General features: G+C 48.8%; 2 protein-coding genes across 3 annotated transcripts in view; one reads left to right on the top strand and one right to left on the bottom strand.

Annotated features, from left to right (window-relative positions):
- FLII (FLII actin remodeling protein) overlaps positions 1–6,418 on the bottom strand; it is a 33,916-nt gene extending 27,498 nt beyond the window's left edge. Inside the window, exon 1 of the mRNA XM_066576666.1 lies at positions 6,266–6,418. Coding sequence (XP_066432763.1) covers positions 6,266–6,328 — 63 coding nt within the window. The 5' untranslated portion in view covers positions 6,329–6,418. The remainder of the gene's footprint in view (positions 1–6,265) is intronic.
- Positions 6,419–6,858: 440 nt separating this feature from the next.
- Positions 6,859–18,217, top strand: MIEF2 (mitochondrial elongation factor 2). 2 transcript variants are annotated; one of them, XM_066576664.1, is made up of 4 exons: positions 6,859–6,949; positions 11,031–11,184; positions 12,007–12,178; positions 13,690–18,217. In XM_066576664.1, the coding sequence occupies exons 1-4, from the start codon at positions 6,861–6,863 to the stop codon at positions 14,742–14,744; spliced, it is 1,470 nt and encodes a 489-aa protein (XP_066432761.1). In that variant the 5' UTR covers positions 6,859–6,860; the 3' UTR covers positions 14,745–18,217. The 2 variants fall into 2 exon arrangements, with proteins under 2 accessions (XP_066432761.1, XP_066432762.1); XM_066576665.1 differs by having other exon boundaries at positions 6,917–7,022.
- Positions 18,218–23,137: the final 4,920 nt, after the last annotated feature.

Below are 23,137 nucleotides of genomic sequence, written 5' to 3'. Positions count from 1 at the left end.
GCCACCGCGACCCAGCGCTGCAGCCCCACAATAGTCACAGGACGTCACCCGACTGCTGCAGCGCCACCCTTCTAAACGCCTGGTATCACGGTACCAAGTAGGTGTGCACTGATGCCAGGAGAATGGGGCAGTGGCGCTGCAGCGGTCAGGTGACATTTGCCACAACAAATGCCGGGGGGGAGGGAGGGGGATGCAGCACAGGAGGGGCACCTACTGCTTGTTTTGTTATTTAAGGGGAATGCTGTCCTGTACCCGACATCCCCTTTAAGGCTATAGGTTCCCTCGTGGCAGATTTCCTAGCAAGTTTCTATAGTAGAAAATTTACAGTAAATCTGCACCAAACTCCGGACGGCTTGTCGCAGATCCTAAGGCCGCCCTCACACAGACGGTTAAGAAAATATGCATTTTTTAACGCTGCATTTACTGCGGTTTCAGCAGCGATGACATGAGGTTTTGCAGCCAAGGAAGCTGAATGCCAAGTGGCACACAGTGTCTCCCCAAAAATAAGACCCTGTCATATTAATTTTTGACCCAAAAGAGGCACAGGGTCTTATTTTGGGGGATGTCTCATACTCACCTAGCCGGTGCCGGATGGATTCCTCCCGGCGTTCCTGCTGGCTTGCTTGCAGTCGTCAGTCGCCTACAGAGCATCTCTTGCTGGTGAGGCCTCGTTCACACGGGCGACACGGCATCGCCGTGAGAAAACCACAGCATCACTGCATTGCTGGTCCGTGCGATATCCCTGCAGTTTCTTGTGGGGATACAATCATTTTGTAGCACTGCAAAGTCGTATGTTGTGCTACAAAGTATAAGCCCTACCCTGAAAATAAGTCCTAGCTGCAGGGGGGGAAAAAAACACACATCACCTTGAAGCGCTGTCTGAGGCTCCACTGCAGCTTCTCCCTGTTCCCTGAAACTGTATCTCTTCTGACCAGGGATTGAGAAATCCCCCCAGCTGGAAGCGCTGGCTATGATTGGCTAATGCTTAGCCAATCAGAGCCAGCCTCGATGAGTGGCTGCGATTGTGGGCGCTGGCTGTGATTGGCTAAGCGTTAGCCAATCAGAAGCAGCACTTTCAGGAGGCGGGGATTATTCAATCCCCGGCCAGAAGAGATGAAGGAGAATAGTGCTGAGACCTGGGGAGAGGATGTGGCCGGGCTGACCGCCTCTAAGGTGATGTATACTGTTATTTTCCCTGCAGCTGGGGCCTTGTTTAGGGCTTTGACCGTAGGATTTCCTACTGTGAAAGTTGAATCACACCAAATGAAGACTGCGTGCATATGGCGGGACCCGCGAGGCTTGTGTGTCGGGTTGTCACATGCTACAAAACATCGCAGGTGTGAAGGAACCCATCGGAAAGCATGGGCTTCACATACATGCCATTTGTAGCAATGCGATAAGACTGTGCCACTTTGTCGTACGTGTGAATGGGGATTGAAAACTTCGCCTTCAGCAAGAGATTGCTCTGATTGGTTCTTGAGAGCCATGGCTCAGCCAATCAGAGCCATTCAATGAAGGGCTGTGATTGGTTCATCGGGCAACAAGAGATGCTCTGTTGGTGCTGATAATTGCACAGAAGCCTGCAGGACCGCCGGAGAGCAGCGGGAGGGACCCGGACGGCACTCGTTAGGCGAGTATTACTGTTTTTTCTCCACACAGTGCGACTAGGGCTTATTACCAAGTTTAGCCGTGTTTTCAGAAGCGCTAAAGAGGCTGCCCGTTTATTGCATTAGGCAACGCATAGCGCCTAAAAATGCTGAAACACCCGAACATAGAACAGCTGTGCTTTAACGCTCGCCTGAGGAGCCCCACTGAAATAAATGGCAGCGCTGAAAACACAGCGTTAAAGGCGGAAAAAACGCCGGTGAGAGGGGGGGGCTCACACACAGATTCATCCTCTGCGGAAAATCCATAGCAAAACCGCCATATTGGAACACTCCCCAATATACACATCTACACGGGTACGGGCCAGACGGACCCGACGCTGCCACAAAACCCACAAGGAACGCTCCAAGTATTTTCTATTCTTAACATTGGGCGTTTTTATTGCTGAACTATTACAATAAGCATCTAGTTGCCCGTTACGTGCCACCCGCCGGCCACCAACCCCTCACAAGTGGCCACAACTTACGTCACGGCTCATATTACCCTCCGCTCAACGTTTATGGAAGGAAAAGCCATCCTAAAATCCCACGTAGCGCTATTTTGTTTTGGAAAACAGGGGCGGCCATGATGGAAGACAGGCGGACCCCGTTACACAAGAGCCCACCCCGCGCGGCCTCCTTCATACCAAAGGACGGATTCATTGCCAGCAGTTCTGTTCTGCTGCTCCCAAAACACAAATGTGAACAGCGGCTTAATGCGTAAAACCGTAAATGTCACATGACCCCCCCAGTGAGCGCCAAACAAGAGGAAACCATGCAACTCATGGCCGAGCGCTGTCATGGCGACCGATGGATAAACACACTGTTATAGCCGACTGCAGGTGCTCATACTATATTATCATCTACAGGACCCTGCCGGACCCCCACTACGCTACACACAGGACCGCTCTGGACACCCGCTATACTATATACATGACCCCTGCTGCGCTACATATACGGGGCTCCGCCGGCCCCCTTCTATACTATATACGGGACACCCCGGCCTCCTACTATAGTATATACGGGGCTCCCCCGGCCTCCTTCTATACTATATACGGGACACCCCGGCCTCCTACTATAGTATATACGGGGCTCCCCCGGCCTCCTTCTATACTATATACGGGACACCCCGGCCTCCTACTATAGTATATACGGGCCTCCCCCGGCCTCCTTCTATACTATATACGGGCCTCCCCCGGCCTCCTTCTATACTATATACGGGCCTCCCCCAGCCTCCTTCTATACTATATACGGGACTCCCCCGGCCTCCTTCTATACTATATACGGGACTCCCCCGGCCTCCTACTATAGTATATACGGGACTCCCCCGGCCTCCTACTATAGTATATACGGGACTCCCCCGACCTCCTACTATACTATATACGGGACTCCCTTGGCCTCCTACTATAGTATATAGGGGACTCCCCTGGCCTCCTACTATAGTATATACGGGCCTCCCCCGGCCTCCTTCTATACTATATACGGGACTCCCCCGGCCTCCTTCTATACTATATACGGGACACCCCGGCCTCCTACTATAGTATATACGGGGCTCCCCCGGCCTCCTTCTATACTATATACGGGACACCCCGGCCTCCTACTATAGTATATACGGGCCTCCCCCGGCCTCCTTCTATACTATATACGGGCCTCCCCCGGCCTCCTTCTATACTATATACGGGACTCCCCCGGCCTCCTACTATAGTATATACGGGACTCCCCCGGCCTCCTACTATAGTATATACGGGACTCCCCCGGCCTCCTACTATAGTATATACGGGACTCCCCCGACCTCCTACTATACTATATACGGGACTCCCTTGGCCTCCTACTATAGTATATAGGGGACTCCCCTGGCCTCCTACTATAGTATATACGGGCCTCCCCCGGCCTCCTTCTATACTATATACGGGACTCCCCCGGCCTCCTTCTATACTATATACGGGACTCCCCCGGCCACCTGCTATACTATATACGGGACTCCCCCGGCCTCCTACTATAGTATATACGGGACACCCCGGCCTCCTTCTATACTATATACGGGCCTCCCCCGGCCTCCTTCTATACTATATACGGGCCTCCCCCGGCCTCCTACTATAGTATATACGGGCCTCCCCCGGCCTCCTTCTATACTATATACGGGCCTCCCCCGGCCTCCTTCTATACTATATACGGGACTCCCCCGGCCACCTGCTATACTATATACGGGGCTCCCCCGGCCTCCTACTATAGTATATACGGGACACCCCGGCCTCCTTCTATAGTATATACGGGACACCCCGGCCTCCTTCTATAGTATATACGGGACACCCCGGCCTCCTTCTATACTATATACGGGCCTCCCCCGGTCTCCTCCTATACTATATACGGGCCTCCCCCGGCCTCCTTCTATACTATATACGGGCCTCCCCCGGCCTCCTTCTATACTATATACGGGCCTCCCCCGGCCTCCTACTATAGTATATACGGGGCTCCCCCGACCTCCTACTATAGTATATACGGGGCTCCCCCGGCCTCCTTCTATACTATATACGGGACTCCCCCGGCCACCTGCTATACTATATACGGGGCTCCCCCGGCCTCCTACTATAGTATATACGGGACACCCCGGCCTCCTTCTATAGTATATACGGGACACCCCGGCCTCCTTCTATACTATATACGGGCCTCCCCCGGTCTCCTCCTATACTATATACAGGCCTCCCCCGGCCTCCTACTATAGTATATACGGGCCTCCCCCGGCCTCCTTCTATACTATATACGGGACTCCCCCGGCCACCTGCTATACTATATACGGGACTCCCCCGGCCTCCTGCTATACTATATACGGGCCTCCCCCGGCCTCCTTCTATACTATATACGGGCCTCCCCCGGCCTCCTGCTATACTATATACGGGACTCCCCCGGCCTCCTGCTATACTATATACGGGACACCCCGGCCTCCTACTATACTATATACGGGCCTCCCCCGGCCTCCTTCTATACTATATACGGGACTCCCCCGGCCACCTGCTATACTATATACGGGACACCCCGGCCTCCTACTATACTATATACGGGACACCCCGGCCTCCTACTATACACGGGACTCCCCCCGGCCTCCTTCTATACTATATACGGGACTCCCCCCGGCCTCCTTCTATAGTATATACGGGACTCCCCCGGCCTCCTTCTATACTATATACGGGACTCCCCCGACCTCCTACTATACTATATACGGGACTCCCCCGGCCTCCTGCTATACTATATACGGGCCTCCCCCGGCCTCCTTCTATACTATATACGGGACTCCCCCGGCCACCTGCTATACTATATACGGGACACCCCGGCCTCCTACTATACTATATACGGGACACCCCGGCCTCCTTCTATACTATATACGGGCCTCCCCCGGTCTCCTCCTATACTATATACGGGCCTCCCCCGGCCTCCTTCTATACTATATACGGGCCTCCCCCGGCCTCCTTCTATACTATATACGGGCCTCCCCCGGCCTCCTACTATAGTATATACGGGGCTCCCCCGACCTCCTACTATAGTATATACGGGGCTCCCCCGGCCTCCTTCTATACTATATACGGGACTCCCCCGGCCACCTGCTATACTATATACGGGGCTCCCCCGGCCTCCTACTATAGTATATACGGGACACCCCGGCCTCCTTCTATAGTATATACGGGACACCCCGGCCTCCTTCTATACTATATACGGGCCTCCCCCGGTCTCCTCCTATACTATATACAGGCCTCCCCCGGCCTCCTACTATAGTATATACGGGCCTCCCCCGGCCTCCTTCTATACTATATACGGGACTCCCCCGGCCACCTGCTATACTATATACGGGACTCCCCCGGCCTCCTGCTATACTATATACGGGCCTCCCCCGGCCTCCTTCTATACTATATACGGGCCTCCCCCGGCCTCCTGCTATACTATATACGGGACTCCCCCGGCCTCCTGCTATACTATATACGGGACACCCCGGCCTCCTACTATACTATATACGGGCCTCCCCCGGCCTCCTTCTATACTATATACGGGACTCCCCCGGCCACCTGCTATACTATATACGGGACACCCCGGCCTCCTACTATACTATATACGGGACACCCCGGCCTCCTACTATACACGGGACTCCCCCCGGCCTCCTTCTATACTATATACGGGACTCCCCCCGGCCTCCTTCTATAGTATATACGGGACTCCCCCGGCCTCCTTCTATACTATATACGGGACTCCCCCGACCTCCTACTATACTATATACGGGACTCCCCCGGCCTCCTGCTATACTATATACGGGCCTCCCCCGGCCTCCTTCTATACTATATACGGGACTCCCCCGGCCACCTGCTATACTATATACGGGACACCCCGGCCTCCTACTATACTATATACGGGACACCCCGGCCTCCTACTATACACGGGACTCCCCCCGGCCTCCTTCTATACTATATACGGGACTCCCCCCGGCCTCCTTCTATAGTATATACGGGACTCCCCCGGCCTCCTTCTATACTATATACGGGCCTCCATACTGCACTCTCTACAGACATATAAGTCGGCACCAGTTAACCCCTCGGCCCCCTCAGTGTACCCCGCTCCACCTCCAGGGCCCCCCTCACCTTAAAGTCATTTCCGCTCAGGTCCACCCCCCGTATGAAGGGCAGCACCCCGGTGGCCGCCATCTCCCGGTCTCAGGGAGGGTCTGTCTGCACTGAGGAGCAGGAAGCGGTTAGGCTCCGCCCTCTCCGTTCACACAACCCTACAACGTCCTGTCACCAGCGGTACACACCCTAACCCGGTCTCATCCCGGCCCCGCCCCCTCACAGCTATCCTTCCCCGTCCCGCTGTCAGTCCCAGGATGATTGACAGCTCATGGCGCCAACGAGTGGCGATCCAAGTGTGATTTATTTACTCAGTGATTCCCTCACCCCGCCACAGAGGGGTTAAACAAAGGTCCCAATCTGACATGGCAACCAATGGCGTCAGCAGAATGCAGCGCTTTCATTGGACAGTTGAGCTTCTATTTTGAGATGAAGACATTTTTTTTTCGAAGTTGTTTTTAATAAATGCAAAGATGATTGGTCGAGTCTCCTTGTCTCTTCAGTAATTGGCTGTTTCTTTTCACTTCTCCTTTGATTGGCTGCTGATATTAACCTTTACCTGTGATTGGTAAGTGGGCTTCGCAGTGTCACTTGTGATTGGAAGGCAGGTGGGATGGAGGCGTGTGATTGGTCGGAGCGCTCAGCGAGCGAACACCCGGACGTTGCTCGCAGGGAGAGCAGCAAAGGCCGCGGGAAAGGCTGGTGAGAACTCGGGGTCAACGGGGTATTCAGGGATGGGAGGACGGGAAGGACGGTAATGGCGGGGTCTATAGAGGTAAGTGGCGAGGCAACACCACCAAATACCTCGTCCCATCTGTAATTACAGTAGAACTACAATTCCCAGCATCCTTTGTCAATGTAATGTAATGACCCTGGTTTGCTGGGCATGATAGGACTTGTAGTTCTATAGCGGCTGCTGGGACTCTGTACTCCAGTCTGACGTTTGGGATATTTAGTATCAAGTATCTATTGTTACTGGCTCGTGCCGACCCGCTACCTTTCACAGCTGAGGGTTTGTTACAGTTGTGTCCTGTGTAGAGAAGCGCACACAGTTTGTTACAATGTATCAGTCTGAAGTTCAGGATGTTTACTGTACACGTCTGCAGCTGAGAGGTCTGTGCAGGTGTTCAGCCTTTGAGCAGAAACAAGAATGTTCCTATTCACTGACAGCAAGCAGAAATCTAGAAAAATGGTAAAAAACTGAAACGCCAAGTCTGTTAGAGATCTGCAGCGATTGTGGCTTATGTACAGACGTGGGAGACGTCTTACAGGGGCGCTCATCAACGCCTTGTGTGTTAGGTTGACTTCACATGAGCGGAAGCATATTCACAAGTGCGTTTTTGCGGCGTGAACGATTTTTTTGTTCCCCCCCCCCCCCCCCCATCAGCTTATTTTACTGTACCTCTTACCCTCACAAAGCATCTTCTGTTGCATGCAGACGCATCGCTTGAAATGGTTAATGTGTTCTTCTTCCAATGCAATAACCTAGTGCTTCGTGCTTCTCCTCGTGTATTGCGCCCTTCTTTTTGGACCTTTTAGTGCGTAAATACACAACAAATTAGACTATGTTCTAATTTTTTTTTTTTTTTTTTGTTTTGCGTGACCAATATGCGAAATGTGAACCAACCCATTGAAATCAATGGGTTCTATTTTCATTGTATTGCACGCACCAATACGCCCGTGTGACGCCGGCCTTAAAGGGACCCGTCCCTACAGCACTATAAAGTAAGTTAGGGCGCTGTTCGGTGACGTGGAGCCGGTTATGTATCTTCTTTCTACTCCCCCTGCTCTTGATCCCGCTCGGTCACCCACTGAAGAACGCATGGAAATCTGACTTGTATAGGGGAGCGTGTGCATGGCTATCTGAAAAGAGTCCGATTTTCATGCGGCGCGTAATCCTCACCAGGTGACGGCGTTGGATCGCGGGAGCAGGTGAGCATAAAAAATCCATCACCCGGTTCCCCGTCAGCTCCCCAAACAGCACCAGAACTTAGTTTATAGTGGTGCAGGAAGGTGGCAGGTCGCCTTAAGTTCTACTCCCCACTTATCACGCTGACGCACAGCCTTGATAGCGCCAACTGTTTTTTCAAACGCCTCCTGATTGCGCCAGAATGCGTGTTTTCCTCATTAACGGCTATTATTGAAATGAGCATTACATTGTGCTACAGGCCCAGCGCTTTAAAGATGCCCATCATACAATGATCGAGCCCTGCCGCCTAGTGCCACCACCCTGCACATGGGCCTGTAAATCGCCATCCGCACGGGAAAATCTGTCTTCTAGATTTTTTTTTTATTTTTCAACCATACATGGTAAAAGTTTGTGCGCCATCCCGTATGTCATCACTAAGGAGCCCCACTTTTATATATTCCATATTACGCTGTATACAGTATACTACCCTGTTTCCCTGAAAATAAGACATAGCATGATTTTCCAGAATTTTTCAGGATGCAAAATGATTTTTCAGGCTTTTTGAGGATGCTTGAAATATAAGCCCTACTCCAAAATTAAGCCCTGCTAACAGTTAATTAAAAAAGTCAATTTAAATAGTGTCCAGGCAGCTGTACATGTAAAAAAGTTAAACCTTTTTGAATAAAAATTAATATAAGACACTGTCTTATTTTCAGGGAAACACGGTATATAATGAATACTGAACATTGTAGATGTTTGCGTACTTGGAAAAAAAAAACTAGTTTTCGGCGCGGATCTGTCAGTTTGCTGACTTGTATAACAGACGCATCCGAGAATGGGAAGCGGGGGAAGCTTTATAGCATCGGACACAGCAGAGCGCGGCGTCTGACATCAACTCCATGGCCCACATATGCCCCCTGAAGGAGCCGTCCCCTGTGAAGGAAGATTCCAATGCGCAAGCTCAATGAAGGGTTCATTCACACGACCGTGATTTTGGCGATGCACGGCTGCGTGACCTGTGGTAAATGGGGTCAATGTGTTGGACTGCGGGACCCCTGCAGCGTTAGACACACGGTCGTGCGAATGAGGCCTAATACACGCAGGATCGGGAGTCGTCCATCACTCGGGGAGGCATCGTAGCTCCGTGGCTTCTTTCAGCTGAGATCTGACTCTTATCAGCTAATTTCCATGGGAAACCTTTAAAAAGGTGTAATAAACCCGTCATATCTGCGTAGGAGAGGTTCTGCCAACCCCGTGCGCCACTGATACTAGTTTAATAGGCACATTCTTGATGAGGGTTTCCCTTTAAGCAGGAAGCCCCTATAATTTGACAAGTTGGTCCAAGTTGCCAGAGGGCGCAGTAACTATTTATTACACCTGTGTCGGTGGCTCATGGACTAATCGCACTGCCCTCTCTGACTGATACATGTAATGACGCTCCTATTTCTAGTGTAAACACGGCTGCGGGCCGGGTACAGATCTGTCTGAGTCACAGCGATCACCGCATCGCTTCCTGCATGTTGGATTTTATAGAACAACGATAAAACAGTCTTTAGAGCAGCGATCTGCAAAATCGGGCTAACTGCTGCTAAACTACAACTCCCAGCATGCCCTGGCAGCCACAGACTGACAAGGCATGGGAGCTGTTGTCGTCTTGCAGCAGCTGGGGAGCTGCAGGTTAAAAGCGCATTCTGGGCATTTTAACCCCTTTAAGTACTGATGATAATTCATCAGCAGTTGATCTTGGGGGTCCACCACTTGGGACCTCTGTCAGTCACCTGATCTCAGCCCTGCATTAACTGCAGCGGAGCCTCAAGTGCTATAGAGGGTATAGTTCTCATTGACTTCACTGGAAGCAAAGCCTTGTGTCACACTTCTTGCTCCGACCCTGGAGGTCATCAGTACTAAAAGGGGTTAAATGCCCAGAATAGCCCTTTTAAAGGTCATTGATGTAGATCCTGGTCATTGTTGTGTGAGTCGTTGCCTAGTTTTTCCGGACTCCCGTTAAGCACCTTTGCCCAGTACTACAGTAATGTGTCCGCTATTCCCAGATCCCTTGTTATAAGTGGGTAGATTTCCATTCAGGATTCTGGGAAAGCCGGAAGACAATTGGCAACCGCAGTGTTGGCTATATTGACCTTCTCCCAACGTTCCTCGCAGCGGCGGACTTTAATATCTAAAGGCCCTTTTACTTGGGCCACTAGAAAGAGTTTAATCTACACACATTTAAATGGCCTTTATGCAGATGATCAAAGTTAGTGCAATTGTGGCCCTGCGCCAAAAATGCAGATGTGTGCCAGTTATGAGTTGGCACAGACCTGAGCTATAATTTAGACCATCATAATGTATTGGACTGTGTCCCTCCTGCTAAATCCTACACCCTTTTCTCACTACTTTTGGAAAAGTAGCGAGAGAAGGGCAAAAAGTAAAAAATTAAAGGGGTTATCCTTGTCCACAGTATGGGGGATGACTTTATGATCGTTGGAGGTCTCCCCGCTGAGACTTCTACCGATCCTGAGAACGGAGGTCCCTTGACTGTCTGAGACAGTTGCGTACAAGCGCTTGGTAATTTCCATCAGCTCTATTACAGTGAATGGAGCAGCGGCGGTGCAAGTTTGCCCGTTGCTGCATTCAATGTGATGTTATCCACTATCCTGGTCAGATTTTGGGATAACCCCTTTAATTTGTAATGGTGGCATGCGCCATCATGTGTCACTATTTTACTCCACAGTTGTGACGTATAGCTTGTATTTCACATGCGCCATTATTTAGGAAGTGGGTCAATGCAAACTGATGACCTCATCGGCTCAGCTGATGTACCCCAGGTATAAGAATCTAGATGTGACGCGTAATCTGCTCTTTCCTCCTCTGCAGTGTTATCATGGCTGAAATGCAGCTTTCGAAAAAAGGCAAGAAGTCAGACGATGGCATCGGCACCATGGTGGATTTCTTACTGGCCAATGCCAGGCTGGTGCTCGGTGTCGGCGGAGCAGCAATGCTGGGCATCGCCACATTGGCAGTAAAACGGGTAAGAATTACTTACTGTCCATATTTTACAGCCATTTATCAGATGTTCTGATATAAATGGGAACCCAACACCCCATATCACTGAGGGGCGCTGTTTAGTAGACTTAGCCCAACCCTAAAGGCGCCCATATAGCTTCAGCAGCTGTCACTAAACAATTGTTCCACACACCATGATCGTAGGTGAGCTGTAAGGGGGTGCGTCTATCAGCACAATGTTGGCAGATTCCTAGTGCCAGTCAGCTGTGTTTTGGATGCAGCTTTATGTGTGACTGGAGTATAAGACATGATATAACTCAGGCATTATATGTAAGTGTAAAATTATGCTTAAAGGGGTTTTACCGCTAAAGACATTTATTCCCCGTTTACACAATAGGGGATAAATGTCTTGATTGTTGGGACCCTCAGTGATTTTGAGACCGGCACACATGAATGTAGTAGTGATGTGAATGAGTAGTGATCATGCATGTACTTCAATGGGACAGAAAGAGAATGCCAAGCACATTGATCACCGTTCATCCCACAGTACAAGGGAATGGGGGAGCGGTTCAACATACGCACTGCTGCTCTATTCATATGGGGCATTCGGATGAGCCAGTCTCAGGATGGCTGGGAATCCCAGCAGTTGGACCCCCAGTGATCAAACATATATTGCCTATCGGGAAGTAAAGAATGTCATTAATGGGGAAGACCCTGTTAAAGGGGAATCCAAATTTGTCCCTGTCTAATTAAAAATATATTTGGGTAACGGCCCCTTTAAGTGAGCCATTGCTGTAAAGCTGACTCTGCACATGACTGTGGCTGATTCTGCTCCTATTGTCTGCAGCTGATTGACCGAGCAGCATCGCCTCCTGAGGAGAAAGTGGAAGAGAAAACCATAGAAGAAAGCTGGAAGGAAGCCGTACTGATGAAGGCCTCCCCAAAACTTCAGCGAAAAGCAACCCGCTCGGACCTGAGCAGTGCATTACCAGCGCCTGAGCCCGACCCGCCTGTCACAGGTCAGCAGAGGAACCGAAAGTGTCCTCACCGGTGGATATAATATCATATATAATATGCTTTATCACATCTCTACTCCGGTCATACCCAAAGCTGCTAACAGGAATCTCCTGCTTTATTTCTATTTCAAGCTTCAACGCAGGAAAATTTATTAAGACCCGTATTTCAAATTCTGGTCTTAGTATTTCCGCCGGCGCATGACGCACCTAATGCATGAGTAGGCGCATGACTCTTCATATATTAGGCGTATCTCGGCTCCTCCATGCGCCTAATCAGAAATGTATGCCAAGTCGGATCTGGTGCTCATTTCTGGTATAGTTTACACCAGCGTAAATTATGCATAAATATCTGTCTGTGCTAGCCACGCCCCTTCCTGACAAGCCACGCCCTGTTAAAAAATTTAAAAATTGGCAGATGGTGACATAGAAAGCCAGAAAGTCGTATATTTTTGCACAGATTTCCACTTGTGCAAAAATCTGCCACTTTTATGTGATAAATTGGCGTAGAATCTTCTATGAATGTCCCTTAGGCTTATTTCCCAAGAGCGTATATTGGCCGCCGTTTTCACGGTCGTTCGATATATATGCTACCATCGGTGGCGTTAAAGCTGAAGTTTGTGTGCCCGTTCACATGAAATGGGCCCTGGCGCATATACGCCGGGGCTACCATGCTGTTGCCCCTTTCCCCTCCCTTCCCCTCCCTTCCCCTCGCAGGCTTACCTCTGCTTTCCACGCTGCTATACTCCCTCCCACCCCCGGCCGCTGTCATTGGCTCCTATAGGAGCCCACAGAGTGGCCGATGCATTCCGGCCCAAAAGATAGTTCCAGGACTATCATTTGAGCCCAACGTAAAATCACCCGGAGCTATATTGGCCGGGCGTTTTTACGTCACGAGAATACGGCCGTGTGATCTGATGTATTGGAATCTAATGCATCAGATCACAGTGTATATCAGCCGGCCGTGAATGTATATGCTACATATTCCTAAATGCATCTAGGAACTCAGCTGAGTCTTTATGATTGTGTCGGTAAGCACGGTATGGAGTGTCCAAGCAGCAGTGAGTTCACTTCTTCATGCAGCTTTAGATGTGACTGGAGTATAAGATCAGTAACGTCATTGTAAAGGGAACCGATCAACGCCAACTAAGTTATGGTGCTGTATGGGGAGGAACCTGGTAAATGCACAGCAGTTTGAAAAGAGTCAGACTTTTGGACGGGCGCAGACACGGCGGGAGAGTCAAAAATAAATATTACAATAATTTTTTCTGCGCTCGGTCAGAAAATCTGATTCTTTTCAAACTGCGGCACACGCACGTGATTGCATTCACACAGCGATCTGAAAATGGCCACACTTCACCAGCAGGCGGCGCAGGAGCAGGCGAGTATAAGAAATAAATCCCCCGCCTCCCCACACACTATAACTTAGTTTTCGGTGCTTTTCGGAGTTGACAGGTTCCTTTTATAGCAAGAGAGGAGCGAAGGAGAGCCTGATTCTTTTCTTTCCATCCTTCCAGATGTCGCAGCTTCGAGCAGTGATCCTCCACAACCCCCTGCTGCTGAGAAGACCCCAATGTGCCTCACCGTACGGGAGACCCTCCTGCATTACTACACCCACAAAGCAGTTGTGCCCGAAGACAAGACCCAAGTGGCCAGACAGCTGCTGATGGACATTGTTAGCGAGCTACAGGACTTTCTGAAGGCAAAGCACCCCGAAATGCCTTTCTTTGCCATGCAGTTGGGGGGCTCCCTGGGTAATGGCCTCCCCGTTACCAGTTTGGACCAGGCTTACGTATTGCTGCCTCTAATGCTTGAACCGGATCTGTGGACCTTCGTACCAGGGCAGGAAACCATTCTCAATGACCCTCTATTTTGGATGATTAAGAGGGTTAATCTGGAGTATACGGCCCGGGGAAGCAGTCTATGGGACAGGTATATGTTGGGGGGCTACCTTTCCACCAGGATGATCATGGAGTCCTTGCACAAGACCATCACAGCATCCATCAACTGGCCGTCCATCGGGACAGTCCTTGAGTGCAATGTGTGGCCGGTTGTTGCCGCTCATGACCTTAGACTGGAGGTCGTCCATCAAGACTTCAGAGTGACGATCAATGTCCTTCCAATGGCTGAAACCAAAGACGTTGTCCTGCTGGCATACCCCCACTCTACCGCCCCATCCGAAAACCTCTGGCGACGGAGCTACTACCGCGAGGAGATTCTCCGTCTCCAGGAGCTGGACAGCAATGATTCTGGCATTCGGCAGAAGTGCCTACACATACTAAGGAGTATCGGCCATCAGCGCTCAGGACTTGGCCAACTGTCTCCAACCCACTTAAGACATGTCCTTCTCCATGTCAGTAATGACTCATCTGATTGGTCAGAATCTAGTATTGCCGACCGCTTCCTGCAGATCATAGAGTCGCTCATCGGGTATCTGGGCAGCGGGACCCTCCCTTGCTATTTTAACGAAGAAGTCAATTTATTCTCACACCTGACGGAGGAGGAGATTGACGAGATCGGATGTGGACTGTATCAGATTTTTTCCGATCCCAGCTCCTTGTTGAGAAAATGAGGTTGTTTGGAGCCAACTGATGGGCACCACGGGCACTTAATGCTGAGTGCATCCTGCCAGAGGTCTCTACAGAGTCACTCTTGCTATTGTATAATGAAAAGGTCTGCAACTTCCAATCTACTTGTGTATCAATTGCTGACAATGTTAAAAATCTCTGCTTGCTTTCAGTGAATGCAAACACTGCGAGGTTGAACACTTATCCTGCTCACACAGCTGCACCGCCCATTAGAAGGGAGAGCTCTGATACATTGTAACAAGCCAGGAGCAGCACATGATCAAGGGCAGGTTTATAGCCTTGGGATGTAAACAGTTTTTCCATTCACTGACAGCAGGCAAAGATCTTGAATACTTAAAGAAATTGAAATGCAAACTATAGTAGAAAGTTGCAGAACTTTTCCTTACACTGTGATTAAGCTTTACTTGTATTGGGCTTCTCCAGGAATGTTCAATAAAGTTACTTGGCGCCCTTGTTCGCGGATTTTGTGTCGTCATGGTAACTGCTCACCATGAGACCAAATATTAAATGAAAGTACGTCCCGTTCTTTCTTCAATTAACTTTATTGACACAAACCTGGAGATCCCAATAATCTCCCTAAGCAGGACTATAATTCATTCTCTTGATGCCTTTCCATTGATCTCTCATCTGCCAGTGTTCTATGCTGAAGTGGACCGGCGTACTGATAAGGACGGGCGCTGCGCTCACATACTATTGCGTTATAGAATCAGAAACTTCTAGGCAATTCTTTTGTCGTCGTGTGGTTGAATTATTCTTTTGATTATAAAAGTTTCTGTAAATTTAGATCGGTGTACGATTAGTCAGACTGTCGGTCTGGCAATGCCTGCTGGGAACTGTAGTTTAAAAGACCATAACTAGAATTCCCGCAGAAGCGATGTGTGTACTTGGGTAACTGCTGCTATATTGTAATGAGAGGTTTGCCGAGGTTTTTGCCAATAGGGTTCATCATTTCATACATGGATTTTGTTTACGTTTTTAACGTCTTGCGCACTTATTTTCTTTATGCCTTTTTGCACTAATCACTTTCTTTGAGCTCATTAATTCACTGTTGTGAGAAAATATCTAGTTGAAATATGGATCCACTTGGTGGCTGCAGCCGGTTTAAGGTTATACAGATGCTAAAAGGCAGCGCCTTATTCTAATAATAGAGAAAGGCGCTATCCATGTCTGGGAAAGATGGTGACGTCCAATATGGCTGCCGTTACAGCTCCCACAGAGGGCGTTGCCAAGCTTTGCTGTAATGGTGGCCATGTTGGATGCCACTCAGCTTTTCTAGAAAATGGGATCCAGAAACAAATGGTCAGAGGGATGGTGAAAAAAATAAGTGCAAGTAATATATATTCCCCGCCACGCTAGTCTACTTTGTTCTGAAATGGAGGGCCGATTAAAGAAACGGGTGACTGGATCTTTTAAGACAGGGTTGCATCTTGTTCCCAACCTTGTGTACTGGATGAGGTCACAATATGGCTGCTCTTGGTGGGTGAAGCGTACTGGAGCGTGGCACGGGGTAGGATGTGTATACTAGGCACTGTTCTGTGGACATATATTCTGGGCTGGATGTTTATTATAAGCCATATATACCAGCCTGACCAGCTCAGTATCGCCCTTCCAGATTGGTTAATGGCCAATCGACACGAACAGCGTCAGAATTCCTCATCTCCGCTGCACTATTGCGGTTGCTATGGGCACACGCTTATATGTATGGTTGTCGGGCAGAACATCCCTAGCAACCGGTCTGTGTTAGATTACTTCCAACTTTGGGAGTAATGCCAACCTCCTTGCCCCTTCTCTGTCCTGTCAGACCCTATAAACCAGTTGCTTTCCTGCTGTCTTGCACTACAACTCCCAGCATGCTCTGGCACTTTGCAGTGGAGCCATTTGTATGGTTATATATACTAAGCACATGATTTTGAGTCACTGTGGGTATAAACACTGAAGATGGCACCGTATTTATATACTCCCCCTCCCCTCCATGTAGATGAATGCCACGCATACCAGCTTACACCACTAGCAGGTCTTGCTTGAAAACCTGCTTGTGCAACGTTGCTAATCTACTCTAGTCACAGCCAAAGCTGCATTTTGCGGGCTTCCTGTTGACTCTTATAGTATAGCATGCAGCCCTAGATGCGCCTGCAGTATACAAGAGATGAAGGCCTGCAGCCTATGGGTTTGCTGTCAGCTCTTAGGCCTTTGTCACACTGGTGTACGCTGCAGGACTTGATCTTGTGCAGATTGCAGTCCCAGCCAGAGCTTTTGGGTTTGCTCTTGGCTCCAAGATATAGAACCTAACTTGTCTACTTCAGTCCCATCCAGAGCTGCATTCTGTGGGTTTACTGTCGGCTCTTAAACTGCAGGAGTTCCCCTCTCTATACTCTAGTCACATCCAGAGCTGCACTCTGTGGGTTCGTTGTCAGTTCTCAGGCTGAAAGTCTCCCTCTGCTGGTTCAGGATCCAGTAGTCACAACGTATCAAATTCGATGAGCTCTGTTGTCAGCATAGTGTCGCTGGATTGCAAGAAACAAAAACCATTTTGAATGCAGCTTTGGAGGTGAATGGAGAATAACATCTGATGCCTTTCTGGATCAATAAAGCAAAGCATCTTCAGTCACACCGGAGCGTTTAATGTCTCTACGTAACGGTAGCCTCCATGTTGAGGTCTAGAGCAGGTTTATACCCCTCAAGTACATGTCATGCTGGGACTTGTAGTTTCACGACAGCTGTGTGGCCACAAGCTGGTTATAAATAACAGTCCACCTACTATACGTGATAGCAACGGGTAGTGGCCATATATTGGAAGTATAAATCCCTTCCTGCTCTCTATAGGGGTCGTTAACAGCCCCCCACATACTTCCCTTCATATAATCTGCAACAGATGTGCCAAATGTATAGACCACTGACCCCTAAAATCTACAGGGCGGCCATGGAAAAGTAGGCCGGCACCACAGTCTTATGAAACTGTCTACAAGAAAATCTGTTGCCCATAGCAACCAATCACAGCACAGCTTACATTTCTCATACTGCTGAGGTAAAATGAAAGCTGTGCTGTGATTGGTTGCTATTTCTAATACTGCTGAGGTAAAATGAGTGAGGTGCCGGCCTACTTTTCTGCAGCCACCCTGTATCAGAGACCCTCCGTCCTTAAGTCATCCTTTTTCTGGGAAAGCTGGGTCACAATCAATATGGCCGCCACTACAACTCCCATAGTGGTCGTCCCCTGGATATGAGTCCGCTTTCCATAAGAGGATGACTCAAGGACTTACCTTTTACTGACCGGTGTATACAGGCCTTGGAGTTGTGCACTGTGCTGATACAGGTGGGTGCAGCCATATTACCCCGCACGGCGCCGCTGGCCTCTCGGGGTTTCGCCTCGGCTGCTGCTTTCCATTGTGGATTTTGCTGCTTAAAATTCTATTTTTTTAAAAATAAATTGTGATAATAAAGTTTTTTTTTCCCCTGACTGCGGGGTGTGCTGGTGATTTGTGTTATATATTTATTTATATCCATCCTATCCCATCCCTCTATTTTTCTGCACATTTGCGCACCAAAGGTCCCCATAGAAGTCAAAGGGGCCACACAATCCGCATGGCAATGTGTGAAACACTGTGTAATTGTGCTGGCAAAAGAAAACCTCTGGAGCAAATTAGCCATTGCGATCAGGTGGTTTTATTATGTGCAAATGAACATTTCCTGCGGGGGCCAAAAATACAGCGATGCACGTGCAAAAAAGCACTGTTCATTCTGCAAATACACAGCGCTCTGCTTGCCAATACGTGTACGCCTGTGTGAGGCCGGCCTCAGAGGGGTTGTCCGTTTGATGCAATTGTGGTACATGGGGGGAGGCACCATTTTTACTACTTGTGCGTATTTTATTCTTATGTCCATGTTGCATCTGTCTGTCATCTGTTTTTCACACATAGGTGGAAAAAAAAAAGCCAGAAGGCTCAGTTTTCTCAAAATGTACAAAAAATGGAGCGTGCAAAAAATCTGCAGTGAAAAAATGCTAGTGTGATACGTGATTGCTTGATTTTTTTATAAATGCACCCATAGACTTTAATGAGCGAGTTTGGGCCGTGGATATGGAACATAATAGGACATACTGGGACTTTATTTTTTTGCGCAACATTAGTTCACATTTAAAAAAATACAGCAGATTAAGCGTGCCGTTCATAGTCGGTGAATAAAAAGTATATACACAAGAAAATGCGCTCCTGTGACTGGGGCGTTATGTTTGCACATAGCGGTACTCCTCTGTGGTCAGACCTGATGACCCCCCCAAGTCCTCCTGATCTTTGTTGTGGAGTGACTACCACTTGACCGTTGCAGTGGGCAATTGTTGTTCTCCTGTCATATCCACTCCCAGCATCTATGCCAGGGCAACGACACCGGACTACTGAGGCCTCGAATTAGCTACAGTGATCAGGTGGTAGCTGGTCCAAAACAAAGACCGGAAGAACTGCGGGGCGGCAGTGCGGGGTCGCCGGGTCTGAGAAAGGGTCGGTATGGCTGGCCCTATTTTAACACATGTTCCTGCAACCGGACAACCCTTTAACACCACCGGCCGTAACTGTACATCCTGGCTGCTGTTTTTCTTCATATTTTTGTTTTTTATCCCCCATTGACTTGAATGAGCATGTCTTGTCCACAAATCACATCAGAATAACCTATATTTTCCGTGTCTTGCCACGCTGACTGACGTAGGTCTGTGCTGTCAGAGTGCAGGCTGCCTTTACTCTGACAGCGCATGGACAGTAAAAGCGAGTGTGCCAGCTAGCCATAAAGTACTGTTCAGCTTAAACCCCCTCTGTGTAACTAATCCGGGTCCGGAGACTAGCTGAAGACTCCTCAGGTCATCCTTAGTTGATCAGCCGGGGTCCGCTGCTCAGCACCCTGACTGGCCACCTATCCGGGTGCCCATTGTCAGTGCCAAAACATATGGAACCGAATGGGCGCAAATCGCTCTGACCCGTGTAATAGCTGGCCCTAGTAATTGCAGGTACAACTCCAATAAAAATCAAGGAGAGGTGCGCCTGCCATTACCAGCGCCGGCCACTACACAAGGGTCAAAGTGATCTGCTTCCGTACCGTACCTTGTGATGCTTACAGCGGGTGCCCTACCAGCTGATCAGTCGGGGTCCCAAATAATGGACCCCAGCCTATCAACTATTTATAACCTATGCTGAGGATAGGAAGGATCGGCCACCTTGAAGTTCAACGCCCAATTCTTTTGTTCTCCTTGAAGATAAGCCACCACCAGAAGAGTCTGGCAGCTGATTACCTCCCTCTGCCTACTAAAGTCCGAGGAACAATTGGATGAACTGAGCATTCATGTGTATCAGGGGGGTCCGGAGAAATAGCTGGCAGCTGGGGCGACTAAGTGTATGGGTACCTTTACCTTGGTTAACGCATTTGGAGCCCCTCCTTTATAGAAGGGTACTTCCATCAAGATAATCCTTTTCATATGACTTAGGCCTTTTACCCACTAGTGTTTTTTTAACGCTGCAATAACGCTACTTTTTTTTCAATGTGACTCTCCAATGTTAAAATCGCATTGCACAAAAATCGCAAAAGAACAAACTTGCGATTTTTTTTCTTTTTTTTGTGTGCGACGCAATTCTAACATTAGAAAGTCCCATTGAAAAAACACAGCGTTAAAAAAAAAAAGCTGGTGGGTAAAAGCCCTAAGGCTTCACAGATGAGGGTTGAGCCTTCCCTCTAGTAGTCGGAGCCTCAGGATTGGATCTCTCTGTCTGATCATGTATCATAGTGTCATCCTTTCAATGGAAGTTGTATGTTGGGAAGCAATTTGTATTCAGACCCTATATTCACAGTGTGGCAGCTTCCTTGATTGTTTCGTCTTCCTGTACTTTACCACCAAGCCACATTTCTTTATGCCCAGCAACATTGGTTGTGGTTGGTCCGTTAGAATGAGGGTCATCCGCTTTGATGTGAACAGGGCGCCTCCTAAATTAAAAACAAACAAGAATAGTAAAGATTTTACGAATGAGACGCATCTCTCTCGTGTATCGGCAGTTTTAGACTGGTATTCCAGCTTAATACGTTCAGCACTTCTCCACTGGATAGGTGATGGGTTACATTAATGGTGGTTCAACTGATACTCCATCACCAACTGCACAGCATGTCAAATGGCCAAACTATTGATGGAATGTCATGCTCTTGTGTTTATTAAAGTAAATGACCAATGCAACAATTAGGCCTCATGTCCACGGGGACAGATCCGCAGCAGGTCACCCGCACCGCATAGGGATGCATTGGACACCTGCAGGTAATTAAATACCTGCGGATGTCATTTTCCCTTGAGGTGCGGATTACGTGTGTGGGAAAACACCCGCAGCATGCTCCATTTTAGTGCGGGGCTTCCGCAGGCTTCTATTGAAGCCTATGGAAGCCATCCGGATCCCCGGAACACCCGCAGCTGAATTCCTGCTCTCCGGCGCAGAAGAGCAGGAGTTTAAAAAAAAAAAAAAAAAAGAGTGCACGGCGCATGCGCACGGCACACTGCCGGTGGGCCGAGCACATCCGCCGGGCTGAAGAAAGAAGATCCGGCCGCAACGGAGGGAAGACCCGCAGCATCCGGACAGGTAAGTAAATCTTCTTTTTAGGCCTCATGTCCGCGGGAAAGGAGGGACCCGCTGCGGGATTCTGCATGAAGAATCCGCGGCGGGCCTGATTTTGCCCGTGGACATGAGGCCTTACCGTGTATAGATGTAAATTACACGCCCGTGTATTCTGTTTTCCTTTTATCACAGGGATTAAATCAAATGTCCAACATAAACATTCGTGTATTTCCTAGCCTATTTCATTTACTGTGGCCCAACGCCCACGGCTGTGTTTGCACTGCAGGATCTGTTGCGAGCGTTCGTCTACGGATCCCGCAGCAAATATTGCCCATAGGACATACTAAGCAAAATGCTTTTCCATAGAAATCAACTGCGATTTCTCAGCTAATTTCTCTGTAGTGCGATCTCTAGCTGGAACAGACACGTATGTGCGGACAAGATTACCAACAATAGCCAGCACCGCCCTGGTGTCACCGGCAGTAATTCCGGCTGCAGCTCGTGGTGCACTACAAAGCCCAGCAGCCGTGGGTGTAAACTGAATGTCCCTGGAGTAAGAAGAATGTTGTGTCATGCCGGCCCGGTGCATGATCAGCCTTGTAGTGATCTGGATTATGGTTTCTCCAGCAGGCTTTTGGGGTATTTTGTCACTTCCAAATTGAGTATCGTGTGCACACATCATCGAACCAGAATCAGACACCAATGTTGGTCTAAAACTGGGAGAGTCTCTACAATGTGTAGAGGCTCAGGCTTTTTATTATAACACATGACAACCGCCCTTCAATGGGCGTGCAACAGATTACATCAGTAACATATAAGATTCTCATTCGCTAGATTATACAGAGTCTCCCGCCTCCCTACCCTCCCGTCCGCCAAGGTATGGACTTTGTATTCTTTAGCATGCAGACAGCCTTAAGGAATTCTGTGTAGTTGACAAATGATTTGTTTAACTAGCTTGTGTTTGAAGAGTGGAAGGGGGCTGGGTATTGAACACAGGATATAAGAATATACACGACACTATGGCCCTTAACTCTTAGAAGCTGGTTGTGCAACTTGTGTAACTTCTATGTACTTAACTAACATTAGATCAGACATCCATTGTCTAGCAAATACTATGATTAGATTGTGTGTGTGTCCTTTAAACTCCTCAGAGCTGAAAGTCATTACAATAGCAAAATACATTTGGGTTATATACAAATAGCGATAGACATTTTATACTAAATAATTATCATGTCTATCACAATCCCCCCTTAAAATGTCTATCCTCTAATTCTTTATCTAATTTTCACAGTCTTCTGCGCATGAGCCTATAACCGGAGCGCGTTGAAGGTTCGTTTTAGGGTCTTCAAGGGGGTGTAGGACTTGTCCACTCCTTCTGGGGATGCATTCAGCAAACTCATGGTGGGAGCGGCTTTTCCAGCATCAGTTTCACAGGTCTCTCTGACACAGGGGATAACACAGCAGACTAGAACAGAAAAGGTAACCATCAGTTCACATACAACAGCGACGCCCGTCTGTGCCAGGATCCTTTACCACCCGCTCATCCATGGCGAGTGCTGGTCCCAAAAGTTAGCTCTTTTTAGTTAGTGCGGTCAGCTTTTTTAATAGCAACTGCGTCTTTACCCGCGGGTCACGTGTCGTCTGGGATGTAGGTACAACAAGTCTCCCCTATCATCTTTCAGACACTCTCCTTTTTAGCTAAAGTCATATCTAAGGTCATTCTATTTTTTAAAAAAAAGTCATAGTCGAGGTAGGTCCTATTGGTCGACTAGTCCCTATAAGGCGTCTCTAGTATAATTTAT

The sequence above is a fragment of the Eleutherodactylus coqui genome, chromosome 8 (assembly GCF_035609145.1).
Source record: "Eleutherodactylus coqui strain aEleCoq1 chromosome 8, aEleCoq1.hap1, whole genome shotgun sequence".
In the NCBI taxonomy this organism is placed as follows: Eukaryota; Metazoa; Chordata; class Amphibia; order Anura; family Eleutherodactylidae; genus Eleutherodactylus; species Eleutherodactylus coqui.
The sequence above is the reverse complement of the archived record's forward strand: the minus strand, read 5'-3'. Positions and strand labels throughout refer to the sequence as shown.

Coding starts and splice junctions, on each gene's coding strand:
- MIEF2 (XM_066576664.1), top strand. CDS start 6,861: ATGGAGGCGTGTGATTGGTCGGAGCGCTCAGCGAGCGAACACCCGGAC. Junction 6,950..11,030: donor AAAGGCCGCGGGAAAGGCTG/GTGAGAACTCGG, acceptor CCTCCTCTGCAG/TGTTATCATGGCTGAAATGC. Junction 12,179..13,689: donor GCCCGACCCGCCTGTCACAG/GTCAGCAGAGGA, acceptor CCATCCTTCCAG/ATGTCGCAGCTTCGAGCAGT.